The 16,243-nt window shown below is 36.0% G+C and overlaps 2 protein-coding genes across 2 annotated transcripts in view; both read right to left on the bottom strand.

The window, feature by feature from the left end:
* The window catches only part of LOC142338357 (transmembrane protein 70 homolog, mitochondrial-like), a 197,974-nt gene that overhangs the window by 64,990 nt on the left and 116,741 nt on the right, over nt 1–16,243 (bottom strand). The window lies entirely within an intron of this gene.
* LOC142337571 (kinesin-like protein KIF6) overlaps nt 1–16,243 on the bottom strand; it is a 78,148-nt gene that overhangs the window by 57,339 nt on the left and 4,566 nt on the right. The window contains exons 9-12 of the mRNA XM_075386899.1: nt 14,864–15,668; nt 2,961–3,116; nt 767–911; nt 77–399 (exon numbers count right to left, since the gene is read on the bottom strand). Of these exons, the coding sequence (XP_075243014.1) occupies nt 77–399; nt 767–911; nt 2,961–3,116; nt 14,864–15,668 (1,429 nt within the window). The remainder of the gene's footprint in view (nt 1–76; nt 400–766; nt 912–2,960; nt 3,117–14,863; nt 15,669–16,243) is intronic.

Here is a 16,243-nt window from a genome sequence, read left to right as displayed (position 1 = left end):
AAACAGCTGTGGAGCCTACTGATAAACACCTGACGCAATAATTTTTAATGCACCAAGCCCAGTAGTTGCTACTAACTTGTATCTGAAGCACCATAAGAAATCTGTCCACTTCGTGGCCTTCCAGAAGCTGAGGATGTTGTTGATCCCCTCAAACTTTGCGAATCATAACTCAGATCGCGAGATATATTGGCGTGCGATGTGGACGCTGAGGTATAAGCTGAATCACCAACTCCACTGAAACCTCCCAGATGTTGATTTTGCTCTTCTTGTTTCTGTTCTTGAGTGGCCCACCAGGACTCAAACTCTTTGACAATTAGAAGTTTATCTTGTTCGAGCATGTGCTGAATATGCTCAATTTCACCTTTTACTTTCTTCAGCTCGTCAAAAGTCTTCTTATATCTGAAAGCATTAGCAGGGATGATAAAACCTCTCAAAATGATTAACAGTTCTTGCAAGTATGAGTGTTGTTAAGTCACAGTCTTCTAACATTTTCAAATGTAGATGCTCTAGAATCAGCAAACATTTTAAGCCAGCGAAGAAAAGGGTTGCACTAAAATTGAAGACCTGTTTTAAACATTTTTTAAACTTGTATATGAACCAAACTGACGTTTACTGATTGAAGAAATATCGTAGCTAATCAACTACAACAATATCAAACATTTGAGTTCAAGTTGAACAAGTTCAAGTTGTAAAAATTTCGGATTAGACATTTTATAAAAAACGCCGAAACGTCGAAAAGAAAAAACTTCGAACTGGTTTAACTTACTCTTCTTTCTCAATTTCCATTTTCTCCCTCAGACGTCTCTCCTCTTCACTGGCAGCAGATTCTCCGCCACCTTGAGCATCACCAGAGCCACCGGACGAGACAGCAGCTGATATTCTGCAGTGCTGCATTGCAGCCTTGAGTTCATCTGAAACAAACACTCATTGTATTTTGAGACACACCAAATCTTAAATTTCAATTCTAGCACGTCTCCAAATTTTATTTTACGACGTGACTAAACTATTTTCAATAGAATCCAAGGCAGATTTTTCAAAAGGCAGCAATGGCAAGATTGCAAGATGAACCATCAGATAGACAAATGGCCGTGTCAACAATAACCGGTTGCTTACATCTCTCTGATCCGCTTCACAGCAACAAAATTTTGAGATCTAGCTAGAAAAGCATTTGAACAGCAATTACTTGCAAATTTGTAACTGCCATCATCTTGACTCAGAGCTTAAACTGTTAAGTACAATGACCTAAAGTCAGAACAACATATGAACTGACATATTTCATTTTAAAAACATAGCCGGCAGATTGCCGGAAAATAGCCGCATCCAAATACTCATCAGACAAAACGTGCCTCCACTAATTTATGATTATCTTGAAACAAAACCATAAAACAAAAAAGTAAAATCAAGAAGATCAAATCTGTTAAAATATAATAAAAAATCTGATCAAATTTTGTAATCAATTGAGATCCCGAAAAAAATTATCTCTGCCAAAATTAATTCATCAAAACAACTAGTACCTACTAAAACCACTTATGAGAGTTTTTTTTAAATACTTGAAGCCAAATAATGAAAAAAACTCCTTTTAGAAAATTTCCTTTAAGCCAATAGGGCATCCAGATGCTCGCAAAACAATAGGCAACTCATAATAGGCTAAGAAACTTGTCTAAAAAACAAAAAAACGAAAAACTGCAAAAAATTAAGAAAAATAGTTCCAATTTTCGCCATTTTTGTCATATTTCTGAACAAAAAAATGATTCATATCCACAAAACTGTAACCAATTGTTATCTAAAATTTGCTCAAGTAGAAGGGTCGTCTCAATACCCATTTGAGACAGTAAAACAAAAAAATCGTCAAAAATGCAAAAATTAGCCCGAAAAATGGAATTCATATGAATTTCCAGAAACCTTCATACCACTACCAAAACCAGCCTAAAATTAAAACAAAATCATAACCAAACCTCTAAACCAAAAAAATTAAAAAACTGCTTTAAAATGCCGCACGTGAACAAAAAATTTCACTCGCTTTCAGAATTTTTGGATCTATTCTGTTCCGGGCTGCCCAGTGTTTTTTATGACCCCCAGTTACAAATTATATGTTGTTATATAGCATGTTACTATGTAAGAAAATAGCACGTGCGCATGGGGCCATAAAAGATTTATGCTCACTAAGGTGGGGGCTGGAACAGAATAGATCGATTTTTTTCACACCTCAATTTCTCGCTCTCTAGGAAACAGCGATATGAACAAAAAACCACTCTCTTTTCACTCCACTCTTCATTTTGTTCAGCAACAAAATCACTCCAAATTTTTTTCACGTGTTTCATTTCCCACTTCAAAATTCACTCCAATAAAATTGATTGAAAATGGACTTCTCCAATACTCCTCTTCGAGTCGTAAAAAGACAGCGCCCCAATAAAAAACATAACCGACTAACGTCGGGCGAATTGCTCTCAAACGACCGGCGAGCGGTTGGCTTGGTCAGTAGCTAGCCACGGGGGGGGGGGGGGGGTGCACCGGGGGCTGATGGGGGCAGCACTGGGTGGGGGGGGGGGGGCAAAAGCGCGGTGGGGGGGGGGGGGGTGGAGCCAATAGTGGGGGTGGGGGGTCAACAAACGGGGGGGGGGGTGTCAATCTCTAAGAACCGCCCCTCACACCATAAGTATAAGTATAAGTCTCTAAGACAGTTTGAGCTGAAACAGACCTGAAAGGCTCTAAGAGCACATAATGCCCGCTGGGCGCTACCTGTTTATCCCGTTTTTGAGGACGAAAAGTCAAAAGCGTCAGACGAAAAATTGGTCAAGCGAAAAATCGCATAAAAAAAGACCGACAGGACTAATATAATTGCTACAAACTTCGTTTGAGAGCAATTAAAAATTAGGAGCGCAATAATAGCCGCCTGGAATTGCTGACACGGCTATTAACAAGTATATGCCTTTATTCTTGGTACGAGAGTTACAACTAACTTATGTTGAGTCTGTGTTGATTGACTCTCTGTCCCTTATCCTTGGCCTGCGCATAGCACTGTTTCAGTTGTGTCTTCTTCCTCTCAATACCCTCTCTGTCTCTGTAGTCTCTCTTGAATACCTCAAATGCCTCCTGTCTCCCCACAGACATGTCACCTGCACCAAAACACAACTGGTTACAACTGGAGAGAAGGTTTCCCAACTTCGTAGGACAAAAAGAATATCCATAAAATTATAGCAATGCAAGGATTATTTATGCGGCATGCTGAGATGAAATCAATACATGCATGACCGACTAACGTCGGGTAAGTGTTCTCAAAACACTGACGAGATCTTGGTAGTCGCTAGTTTAAGCTAAGGGATTCTATCTTTAAGACCAACAGGAATAGTATAATTGTTAAAAATTTCGCGTGAGAGCAATCAATGAAAGGTAAAAACCTGTAAAAGTTTTATGAAGTTAACATTTTTGATGAAGATGTATTTAAACCCCTTCACACACACTGAGAGGTGGGACAATTTCAATAAGCGTAGTAAAGTTATCCAAATTTTCCTCTTCGCGGATGTACTGAGGCAATCTGTTCCATGTCTTGGGACCACTGAACGAAAAAGATCGCCCTCCGAGCGTTGTCTTATGTTTAGTAAGGCGAAGTAAACATTTTTCGTACAGTAGTAGCGACCTTGGCAACAACAACACAATCCAAATACTTTGGTGCTGAATTTTAAACAAACAACGCAACTTTGTACCAATATCTTTCCGTAAGCCAATGTTCCCGGCCATTTGCAAAACCTCTCTATCCAAAACTAAACCCGGTTGCTGTTTTTTGCATACATTGCAGTTTTCTAATGACTCAGGCAGGAAAGTTACAATACAACGAAGCGCAATCTAAGCACGATATTACAAAGCAAGATACGAATTGATCCGAACTGAGTCTTAAAAAAATAAAGCGATCATCACTTTCGTAACTGCAAAAAGCCTGTCGAAAGCCGTTGTTCATTTAATTTTGCAATGCGATATTTAAATGCCGTTTGAATCCAACCATTAACTGAGAAAATATTTGAAAAATCTATCCAAAAAATTGTATTTCGTTTGGGCAAACAACGTTTTGTCCGTCTTTGCGTACGCACATTACCGGAGGCTCGGTAATGTGCGTACGCAGATAAGGTTCCGAACCCCCTCATCCACATTCTTGATTTAATTGGCTACCAAATGATGAAAAGATAGAAAGCTTTCAAAAACATACACATCGTTCCATAAACAACCAAAGAAATACAATAATGCCACACTAGAGGGCCGATAAAGTTTGTTGATAATAGGACTACTAGAAAGGACAATAATAAATATCAAATAACAAATATTATTTACGACCAAAACTCGATATAATAATTAAAATCTTTACAAAATCAAACTCGAATCAGATAAAACCTAAACGGAAAAAATTAACCTATACTTTATTCGAGAAAATATGGGACCAGCCCTCAATGCGACTGGTTAACAGGTCGACAAAAAAGCAAATAGGTGCGAAACTCAAAAATACGTTTCATTTTTTAAAACAATTAAATTCACTGAAACGGATATAAAGATCAAATTATAGTGTACTGGAAACAGTTTGTGACCAGTGTTTACAGAGAATGAGCTCCAAATCGACCGAAAAATTATTTTAAAAAATGAAGCTCAAAAACCAAATTATGTTTTTGAAAACAAAAATTTTCAAAAGTCATAACAGACTTAAGATTTTAAAAACAGCGATGGATTAAATTGCAATACCTCAGGAATCCAATTGTGCCTGTTAAAAGTGAGACTGAGCACGAACCCACAAAATAAAAACAATTATGTAAACAAGCCAAAACTTCAAACAATTTTACGAGACCACACTGTTCAAGGCACTATAATTATAAGATGTTACCTGCAAGAAATGTATATCGTCACATTCTCCTCATGTTAACATCAAAGAGTCTTCCTTATAAAAAGACTACGTAGACACGACAAAAAGAAACCCAGAAACTGAAAAGGATAGAAATCTCGAAAACTGTTTATGAAATTAAAGGTCGGAGCAATCAGTCACAACGTATAACCGAGCGCGAAAGAAATAATTGAATCAATAAAAGTCATTGAGACCTCTAATTAGTGAGATTGAGCTACAAGATAACGAAAAGGAAAGCAGAAAGGATAAAGTTGAAAAAAATCTGCTCGGTAATATGCGTACGCACATAATGTTCCGACCCGGCTTATCCATATTCTTGACTAAATTGGCTACCAAATGATGAAGAGATAGAAAACTTTCAAAAACATAAATATCGTTCCATAAACAACCAATGAAAAACAAAAATGCCACCCTAGAGGGCCGACGAACGTTGTTGATAATAGGACTACTAGAAAAGACAAAAAAAACAATAAAAAATTTCAAACAACAAACATTATTTACGACCAAAACTAGATATAATAAATAAAATCTTCACAAAATCAAACTCGAATCAGATAAAACCTAAACGAAACAATTTAACCTATACTTCAGTAGAAAAAATATGGGACCTGTTCTCAATGCGACTGTTAACAGGTCGACAAAAAGAGCAAAGACGGGCGAAATTCAAAAATGTTTCTATTTTTGAAAACAATTAATTTAACTGAAATCCCGAAAATGTTCATTTATATCTCCATAGGAAGCAATTGAGACATGTCATTATCCAATATTCAATGGCGCACCATTTCAAAGCCAATGGGACCTACAATTATTGTAATACATTAAAAAGAAAACAAAAATCCTATAAAAAGGACAAATAAAAAAATCTTAAATATTTTATGAAATCTCGTAGAAACAATAGTAACAAAGCCGAGAAACAAATAATTAAAACTAAAAACCGTAAAAGAGATTAAACTAGAGTGCACTGCAAACAGTTTGTGACCAGTGTTTACAGAGACTGAGCTACAAAACGAACGAAAAATAATTTTAAAAAATGAAGCTCAAAAACTTAAATTTTTTTTAAAACAAATATTTTCAAAAGACTTAAGATTTCAACAAACAGCAATGGATTAAATTGCAATACCTCAGGAATCAAATTGGGCCTGTTAATAGCGAGAAAAAGCCACGACCCCACAATATAACAACAATTATGTAAAGAAGCCAAAACTTCGAACAATTTTACGAGATCACACTGTTCAAGGCACTATAATTATAAGATTATAAAATATTACCTGCAAGAAATGTATATCGTCACATTCTCCTCATGTTAACATCAAAGCGTCTTCCTTAAAAAAGGACTACGTAGACATGACAAAAAGAAACCCAGAAACTGAAAAGTATAGAAATCTCAAAAACTTTTTATGAAATTGAAGGTCGAGGCAATCAGTCACAAAGTATAACCAAGCGCAAAGGAAATATTTGAATCAACAAAAGTAATTGAGACCTCTAATTAGTGAGATTCAGTTACAAGATAACAAAAGGGAACGCAAAAAGGATACAGATGAAAAAAATCTGCTCGGTAATGTGCGTACGCACATAATGTTCCGACCCCGCTCATCCACATTCTTAACTAAATTGGCTACCAAATGATGAAGATATAGAAAACTTTAAAAAACATACATAACGTTCGATAAACAACCAATGAAAAACAATAATGCCACCCTAGAGGGCCGATGAAAAGAAAGACGTTGTTGATAATAGGACTACTAGAAAGAACAATAATAAACAATAAGAAATTTCAAACAACAAACATTATTTACGACCAAAACTAGATATAAAACCTTAACAAAATCAAACTCGAATCAGATAAAACCAAAACGAAACCATTTAACCTATACTTCAGTAGAAAAAATATGGGACCTGTTCTCAATGCGACTGTTAACAGGTCGACAAAAAGAGCAAAGACGGGCGAAATTCAAAAATGTTTCTATTTTTGAAAACAATTAATTTAACTGAAATCCCGAAAATGTTCATTTATATCTCCATAGGAAGCAATTGAGACATGTCGTTATCCAATATTCAATGGCGCACCATTTCAAAGCCAATGGGACCTACAATTATTGTTATACATTAAAAAGAAAACAAAAATCCTATAAAAAGGACAAAAAAATCTTAAATATTTTATGAAATCTCGTAGTAACAATAGTAACAAAGCCGAGAAACAAATAATTAAAACTAAAAACCGTAAAAAAGATTAAACTAGAGTGCACTGCAAACAGTTTGTGACCAGTGTTTACAGAGACTGAGCTACAAATCGAACGAAAAATAATTTTAAAAAAAATGAAGCTCAAAAACCTAAATGTTTTTGAAAACAAATATTTTCAAAAGACTTAAGATTTCAACAAACATCAATGGATTAAATTGCAATACCTCAGGAATCAAATTGGGCCTGTTAATAGCGAGAAAAAGCCACGACCCCACAATATAACAACAATTATGTAAAGAAATCAAAACTTCGAACAATTTTACGAGATCACACTGTTCAAGGCACTATAATTATAAGATTATAAAATATTACCTGCAAGAAATGTATATCGTCACATTCTCCTCATGTTAACATCAAAGCGTCTTCCTTATAAAAGGACTACGTAGACACGACAAAAAGAAACCCAGAAACTGAAAAGGATAGAAATCTCGAAAACTTTTTATGAAATTAAAGGTCGGAGCAATCAGTCACAACGTATAACCGAGCGCGAAAAAAATAATTGAATCAACAAAAGTCATTGAGACCTCTAATTAGTGAGATTGAGCTACAAGATAACGAAAAGGAAAGCAGAAAGGATAAAGTAGAAAAAAATCTGCTCGGTAATATACGTACGCACATAATGTTCCGACCCGGCTTATCCATATTCTTGACTAAATTGGCTACCAAATGATGAAGAGATAGAAAACTTTCAAAAACATAAATATCGTTCCATAAACAACCAATGAAAAACAAAAATGCCACCCTAGAGGGCCGACGAACGTTGTTGATAATAGGACTACTAGAAAAGACAAAAATAAACAATAAAAAATTTCAAACAACAAACATTATTTACGACCAAAACTAGATATAATAAATAAAATCTTCACAAAATCAAACTCGAATCAGATAAAACCAAAACGAAACCATTTAACCTATACTTCATTAGAAAAAATATGGGACCTGTTCTCAATGCGACTGTTAACAGGTCGACAAAAAGAGCAAAGACGGGCGAAATTCAAAAATATGTTTCTATTTTTGAAAACAAATAATTTAACTGAAATCCCGAAAATGTTCATTTATATCTCCATAGGAAGCAATTGAGACATGTCATTATCCAATATTTAATTGCGCAACATTTCAAAGCCAATGGGACCTACGATAATTGTTATACATTAAAAAGAAAACAAAAATCCTATAAAAAGGACAAATAAAAAAATCTTAAATATTTTATGAACTCTCGTAGTAACAATAGTAACAAAGCCGAGAAACAAATGATTAAAGCTAAAAACCGTAATAAAGATTGAACTAGAGTGCACTGCAAACAGTTTGTGACCAGCGTTTACAGAGACTGAGCTATAAATCGACCGAAAAATTATTTTAAAAAATGAAGCTCAAAAACCAAATTATGTAGTAGTAGTAGTAGTAGTAGGAGAGTCTTTAGGGTCGGAGCCCTCGGGTGTGGAACCCTTCAGTTTTCGTTTGGCACGAGTTTTTTCATTGGTTTGCAGATTCCACAGTTGCATAGAAGTCTCCAGGTGCAGCTGTCGAGTTCGTTGTAGCTTCTGTGGAAATAGTTTTGGTACATCTCTGTCAGAAGTTTCTTCGTCATTGGCTTCTCCGTTGTCCTACTGATGATGTTGAATAGCTTTGTGGCTCTGAAGAAAAAATTTTTGTCTGATTTATGTAGTCGGTGTTTGGGGAGTTCAAATTCCTGCTTTTGTCTTGTTTCGTTTTCTTTTCGCTTTGGCAGTTTGTCTTCGGGGACGTAGTAATTGCCTTCTAGGATTGAGAGGAGATAGAGGACATCGTGCATTTCCATGTACATGGAGAGTGGGAGTATTTTCAGCGTTTCGAGTCTTTGATGGTATTCGTCGTTTCCACCGCATATCCACTTTGTTGCCTTTTGCTGGATCTTCTCGATTGATTTCATGTCAGTCTTCGAAGGGTACCAGACTTGGGAGGCGTAAGTGAGTACGGGCACTACGTATCCTATGTAAGCGTTCAGTTTCGTTTCCATTGAGGTTCTGCTCGAAACATTTCGTTTGAGTGTGTAGAAGGCTTTCCACGCTTTGGTTGTTCTAAGTTGGCAGTTTGCGCTCCAAGAGAGATTTCGAGACATTACGACTCCGAGATCTTTTTGGGTGGCAACGGTTTCAAGACCTGCTTCGTCACGCTGGGCTAGATCCCCTCTGATGAGGAGAGTTTTACTTTTACTAACATTTAGGTCCATATGGTTTGCTTTGCTCCATTTCTGTATTTCCCCGAGAGTGGTCTCGCATTCGTGTTCACCGTGGGTAATTGCTTTGAAATCATCCGCGTATCCGAAGGCCGGGATGTCTGAGATTTCTTCGGGGAGATCGTCAATGTAGATGATGAACATCAGAGGCCCCAAAATTGATCCCTGAGGTACTCCGCTGGTTACATTTCTGGTCTTTGATTTGCTTGTTCCAATTTTGACGCGTTGCGTTCGGTTTGTGAGATAGCTTTCGAGTAGTTGGAGTAGCTTTCCTCCGAGGCCAATGTTCTCGAGCTTCTGGATGAGTCTTTTGTGCGCTACTTTGTCAAAGGCTTTTCTGAAGTCAACATACAGAGTTCGAATGTCATTGCATTTTTTCGATTCAAGTTGCTGGTATAGTTCGTCTGTGAAGAGGATGAGTTGAAGTACTGCTGATCGTTTCTTTCTGAAACCGTGTTGGGAGTCAGAGAGGGTTCTTTCTATTGGTGGGTAAAGCCGTTCGAAGATGACTTTCTCGAAGACTTTTGAGACGTTCTTCAATAGACTTATTGGTCGATACTGTGTGATGTCTGCTTTGTCGTTTTCTTTGTAGATCGGGGTGATCTCACTTGTTTTCCAGCTCTCTGGGAATTTTCCTTTATTAATTTTCAAAAGTCATAACAGACTTAAGATTTCAACAAACAGCGATGGATTAAATTGCAATATCTCAGGAATCCAATTGTGCCTGTTAAAAGTGAGACTGAGGACGAACCCACAAAATAAAAACAATTATGTAAACAAGCCAAAACTTCAAACAATTTTACGAGATCACACTGTTCAAGGCACTGTAATTATAAGATGTTAGCTGCAAGAAATGTATATCGTCACATTCTCCTCATGTTAACATCAAAGAGTCTTCCTTATAAAAGGACTACGTAGACACGACAAAAAGAAACCCAGAAACTGAAAAGTATAGAAATCTCAAAAACTTTTTATGAAATTGAAGGTCGAGGCAATCAGTCACAAAGTATAACCAAGCGCAAAGGAAATATTTGAATCAACAAAAGTAATTGAGACCTCTAATTAGTGAGATTCGGTTACAAGATAACAAAAGGGAACGCAAAAAGGATACAGATGAAAAAAATCTGCTCGGTAATGTGCGTACGCACATAATGTTCCGACCCCGCTCATCCACATTCTTGACTAAATTGGCTACCAAATGATGAAGATATAGAAAACTTTAAAAAACATACATATCGTTCGATAAACAACCAATGAAATACAATAATGCCACCCTAGAGGGCCGATGAACGTTGTTGATAATAGGACTACTAGAAAGAACAATAATAAACAATAAGAAATTTCAAACAACAAACATTATTTACGACCAAAACTAGATATAAATAAAACCTTAACAAAATCAAACTCGAATCAGATAAAACCAAAACGAAACCATTTAACCTAAACTCAATTAGAAAAAATATGGGACTTGTCCTCAATGCGACTGGTTAACAGGTCGACAAAAAGAGCAAAGACGGGCGAAATTCAAAAATACGTTTCTGTTTTTGAAAACAATTAATTTCACTGAAATCCCTAAAATGTTCATTTATACCTCCATAGGAAGCAATTGAGGCATGTCATTATCCAATATTTAATTGCGCAACAATTCAAAGCCAATGGGACCTACGATAATTGTTATACATTAAAAAGAAAACCAAAATCCTATAAAAAGGACAAATAAAAAAAATCTTAAATATTTTATGAACTCTCGTGGTAACAATAGTAACAAAGCCGAGAAACAAATGATTAAAGCTAAAAACCGTAATAAAGATTGAACTAGAGTGCACTGCAAACAGTTTGTGACCAGCGTTTACAGAGACTGAGCTATAAATCGACCGAAAAATTATTTTAAAAAATAAAGCTCACAAACCTAATTGTTTTTGAAAACAAATACTTTCAAAAGTCACAACAGACTCAAGATTTCACCAAACAGCAATGGATTAAATTGCAATACCTCAGGAATCAAATTGGGCCTGTTAATAGTGACACTAAGCCACGATCCCACAAAATAACAACAATTATGTAAAGAAGCCACAATTTCAAACAGTTTTATGACATCACACTGATCAAGGCACTATAATTATAAGATGTTACCTGCAAGAAATGTGTATCGTCACATTCTCCTCATTTTAACATCAAAGAGTCTTCCTTATAAAAGGACTACGTAGACACAAAAAGAAACCCAGAAACTGAAAAGTATAGAAATCTCGAAAACTTTTTATAAAATTAAAGGTCGAAGCAATCAGTCACAATGTAAAACAAAGCACGAAATAAATATCTTAATCAACAAAATCAATTGAGACCTCTAATTAGTGAGATTGAGTTACAAGGCAACGAAAAGGAAAGCAAAAAGGATACAGATGAAAAAAATATGCTCGGTAATGTGCATACGCACATAATGTTCCGACCACGCTTATCCACATTCTGGACTAAATTGGCTACCCAACGACAAAGAGATAGAAAGCTTGCGAAAACAAACACATAGCTCAATAAACAACCCATGAAATACGAGAATGCCACGCTAGAGGGCCGATGAAATTGTTGATAATCGGACTACTAAAAAGGACAAAATTAAAAATCAAACATTTTTTTTTCAATTTTAAAGTCATTAAAACAAACATCTATACACTGAAATCTTGAAATATAAGTCCTGGGGAAGCAAATGAGACCTATCGTTATTAGTTATTTGACGTATAACAACAAAAAGAAAGACAAACATAGGTAAAAACAAAAAAAATTTTGCGAGATAATTGTATCAGCCCAAAAAGCATAAACTATATACTAAAAACAATAAACATATTCAGATACGCCTTTTTCAACGCTCTGCATTTTCCCTACTACGCTTTCCTTCAATTGGATTTGTCAATAGGGTGATAATTCGGCAAGAAAAAAAATGAACTCACAAAATATGCAATTATGATCAAAAATAAAAAAAATGCAGCCGTAGTATCAAAACAAAGAGGCCATTAGTTGAACAAAAAACCGTTACGGACATTAATTTATAACCCACAGGAAATCAAGTTCTGCCTGTTTTTACTGCGACTGCGCCCAAAGATGAGAGAACTAAGAACATAGCTGGCAGATTGCCAGAAAATAGCCTCAATAGCTTTGTAGATCTGCAGTCTAAAAAAAAAACAGTTAAAATGACAGATCAAAAAAACTGTCTTTTAATTAAAGGCTGATATGCTATTATTTAATTAAAAGTCTGTATAAGTTTTTGCTGCCTATTAGCTGCTCTCAAATAACCTTCATTTACAGTGACACATACTCATTTGACCTTCTCTTTGAATTTAAGTAAAGAAAAGTCAATTTCAAAGTGAGGAAGTCATTTTTGAGAGTGAGGTAAGTCAAGTGAGACCAAAAATTTAATCACGCGAATGAACAAAAAATTTCGCTGCACTAAGAGCGAAAAATGACGTCACACACGCACTTCAGTTGAAATTGCATGAAAGAATGAAAAAGCAGATTTGAAGTGGTTGTGGCGCCACAGTGGGCTACAAAAAGGATAACAAATGAAAGCAAAATTCGAGAAATATATTAAAAAAAATTTACGAAAACAATTGGCCAGAGCCATAAAAACCATCAGCTTAACTTAAGGTCGCGTCCCATTAAAATCTAAAAACTTTTTCATCGTAGGGATCCGTGTTGAGATCAAGATCAGCCCAGATATTGCTGCGCGTCTAAGAAAATAATCATTTGTTCAAATGGTTCCGGAATAAAACAATTTCTTAACAAACTTTTCAGTTTGTCAAAAGTAAAAATGCATTTTTCTTTATAATTATCGAGTTGAAATTCGCACATCTGGCAAAATTATAATTGCAGATTACTCTCAAAGCCAGTGGGTTTACAACTAGCTTATTGTCAGCTTAAAAAGAATATGGCTGCAATTTTAAGGTATCTACTTCAACAAATTTAAAGCAAGTCGGCTAAAAAAGCTAATCTGGACCCGAAAAAAGTCGGGTTTTGAAAAATATATCATAAATTCTAGCCAAAAAACTCGGATCAAACAATTCAGCAACCCTCTATCTTAACAGGTACAGTCGATAACACTACAGTTAACAATTTGAACAAATTTTAGCAAAATTGACGAAAATTAGGTCAAAAATACCAAAAATGTGAATAAGAACAGCTGAAATACGTCTAATATTCACAAACCTTTAAACCTCGATAACTCCCTAAAAAAAGCGGAAAATCTTTTTTATTCCATATTATACGCTGGATGGTATTTTTAATGATACCACTCACAACTCTCTACGATGATTTTATTGATCGGCCAAAATTGTCTGAACAAAAAAAAACATTTGAGTATATAGTTCCTCCCCCACTAAAATGGGTCGGAACAACAAAAACATTATTTCGGCCTTCTCTGGATTGAGCTTAAGCTGTAAATTCGCGTAGACTTCTGGAATTTTCACAAGCGAACCAATCTCTTCCTGTCGAAAACCACCTTGATCAAATATTTTGACCGTAATCAGCAAAAAGATGAAAACAAAATCCAATATCTGAATGTAAAAGAGTGGAGTCAAAATAAAGAGTGAACAATTTCGGTCCTAATATCTATCCTTGTTGTACGCCAATATCAGCTAATCAATCACACGAGTAGACCTGCTCTGTTTTTGTTTTCGCAACTCGACCACAAATTTTTTTTAAAAAAGTTAAAACCAACTTCCCTCAGACCAAATCTTTTTCCAGCATTTCCATTAACAATTCATGGGAGTTTATCAAAAGTAGCATCAAGTGATATAAAAGGAATTCCTTTCCCTTCCTGTAAACAAAGTCAGCATCAGAAAGAAGGCTGGTGTCCTTTGAGTCTCCCCGACGGTATCCATATTGAAACACGGGATTCGACTGTTGACACTCAAATAGTTAGAACAGCTTGTCTACCGCTTTTTTACATTTGAAAATGGCCAATAGTCTTGTCTAGTAAATTAAGATCTTCATCTTTTTAAAAGTTGGCGCACTAAAATTAACTTCATGGTAACAGGGAACATTCCGCTTTCCAGTACAAGATTGATTGGGTTGGCGAAAGGTCCTTTATGATTCTCGGCATACTGTTTTAAGAAATTTGCCGGAACTGCATAGATTCGTAACGTACACGTTAGATTCGAAGTACACGTTAGATTCGTAACGTACGCAATTTTCTAACGTTGGATTTTGGCGGAATTTCTGAGGATTTATACAGAAAATAACTGCTTGCAAAAAATATTATTACAAAACTATCGGACATAATCGTAAGCTTGGAATTGTAATTTATTTTTGCACAAGGCAAACTTTCAGTTGTATATCAAACAAAGTGCGCCAACATAGATGAGCTACTCATTTCGTTGGTCGTCCTTGTCTTTGTTATGCAATCATGTATGTACTAGATGAGTCCAGGTAAATGAATTGAACGAGCTCTCATACGGAAATGTCGGGAACACAGAAAACACCAACAGCTAGATACGACAACCTGGTTCCCTTCAAAGAAAAAGTATACTTATCTTACCCATTTTGCGCTGCACAATGTTGTTAACTGTCGTCTTGTGACTGTATTGTTTGCTTGTGTTTGAAGCACCATAATTAGCTATTGAAATTGAATTGCTCGTAGTTGACTCTCGACTCACTAAAGGATTCTCATGCCTTGCATGTTCGGCAGTAAACGATTGCGAAGCACCAGGATTCGAACTGACAGAGTCGCGAATATCAACACTCATTCGATGCCTATCGTTGCTACTCTGATAACCACTTGAGTTAATATTCCCATTTGATAAGTTTTGACCATTCAGGTTCTTCGCCTTTTCCTTCTTCAACATACTGACAAGAATATTTATCTCATTGTCTCGCTGCTTCAGAACCTGTTTTAACTCTTGTAATTCTTTGCTATCATAGGCACTCATTGGAACAACGTGAGTTTTTGTTGCCTCGTGCAGAATAGCTTGCTGCTGAGGCGAATTTCGCTCGCTACTTGGCAGAGATTTAGCGCCTTTTGTTGACTCAATATAAAACCCTTTCAGAAACTTGAAACACGCTAAAATTTTCCTCAAGTCAGGGCCCGTTTCCAGGATTGCCTCTGGATCTTTATCGTCCAGATATTTCCTACATTTGGTTTTCCATCCATCCAATTCTTCAGGGCTTAAGGGTTCTGTCAGCATCATTCCGTCCTCAGATCCCATCGCCAACTGGGTTTTCAGTTCATTGACCTCTTTCTTCAGTTTGGCAACCATCAGCCTTGGATCCAGTTCTTCGTTCACACTGACATCGTTTTTAATAAGAGCCACGCGTTGAGCAAATCGACACGTGGATATTGATTCCTAAATTATATACAATGCACTAAGAAATCTCGCGGCCGGTTCAGATTTTCATTGCGGGAACAGATTTTCATTCAATTCTTTTCTCCATTAAAATCACAAAATTCCTAACATAATCCGCATAAAACATTTACACCCCCGCCCATATATGCTATGCCTACATATAGTAACATGCACATTTTGTAAAGGTTCAAAACCTATGCTTCTATATTTCTCCTCCTAGAAGTACTAGTAAGTGCTTATCAGTTAATACAACACGTTGAAAACAGCTGAAAATATAAACATAGCTGGCAGATTGCCAGAAAACAGCGGCAGTAGCTTCGTAGATCTGCAGTCTAAAAAAAAAACAGTAAAAAAGACAGACCAAAATAGCTCGTCTTTTCATTGAAGGCTGATATGTTATATCTTGATTAAAAATCTGTATAAGTTTTTGCTGCCTCTAATAGCTGCTCTCAAGTAACCTTCATTTAGAGTGACACATACCCATTTGACCTTATCTCTTTGAATTAAAGTAAATAAAAGTCAATTTCAAAGTGAGGAAGTCATTTTTGAGAGTGAGGTAAGTCACGTGTGACCAA

Source organism: Convolutriloba macropyga, chromosome 4, assembly GCF_964194025.1.
Source record: "Convolutriloba macropyga chromosome 4, txConMacr16.3, whole genome shotgun sequence".
NCBI classification, from domain to species: Eukaryota; Metazoa; Xenacoelomorpha; order Acoela; family Convolutidae; genus Convolutriloba; species Convolutriloba macropyga.
Note: the sequence above shows the minus strand (reverse complement) of the source record. Positions and strands in the feature narration are given on the sequence as shown.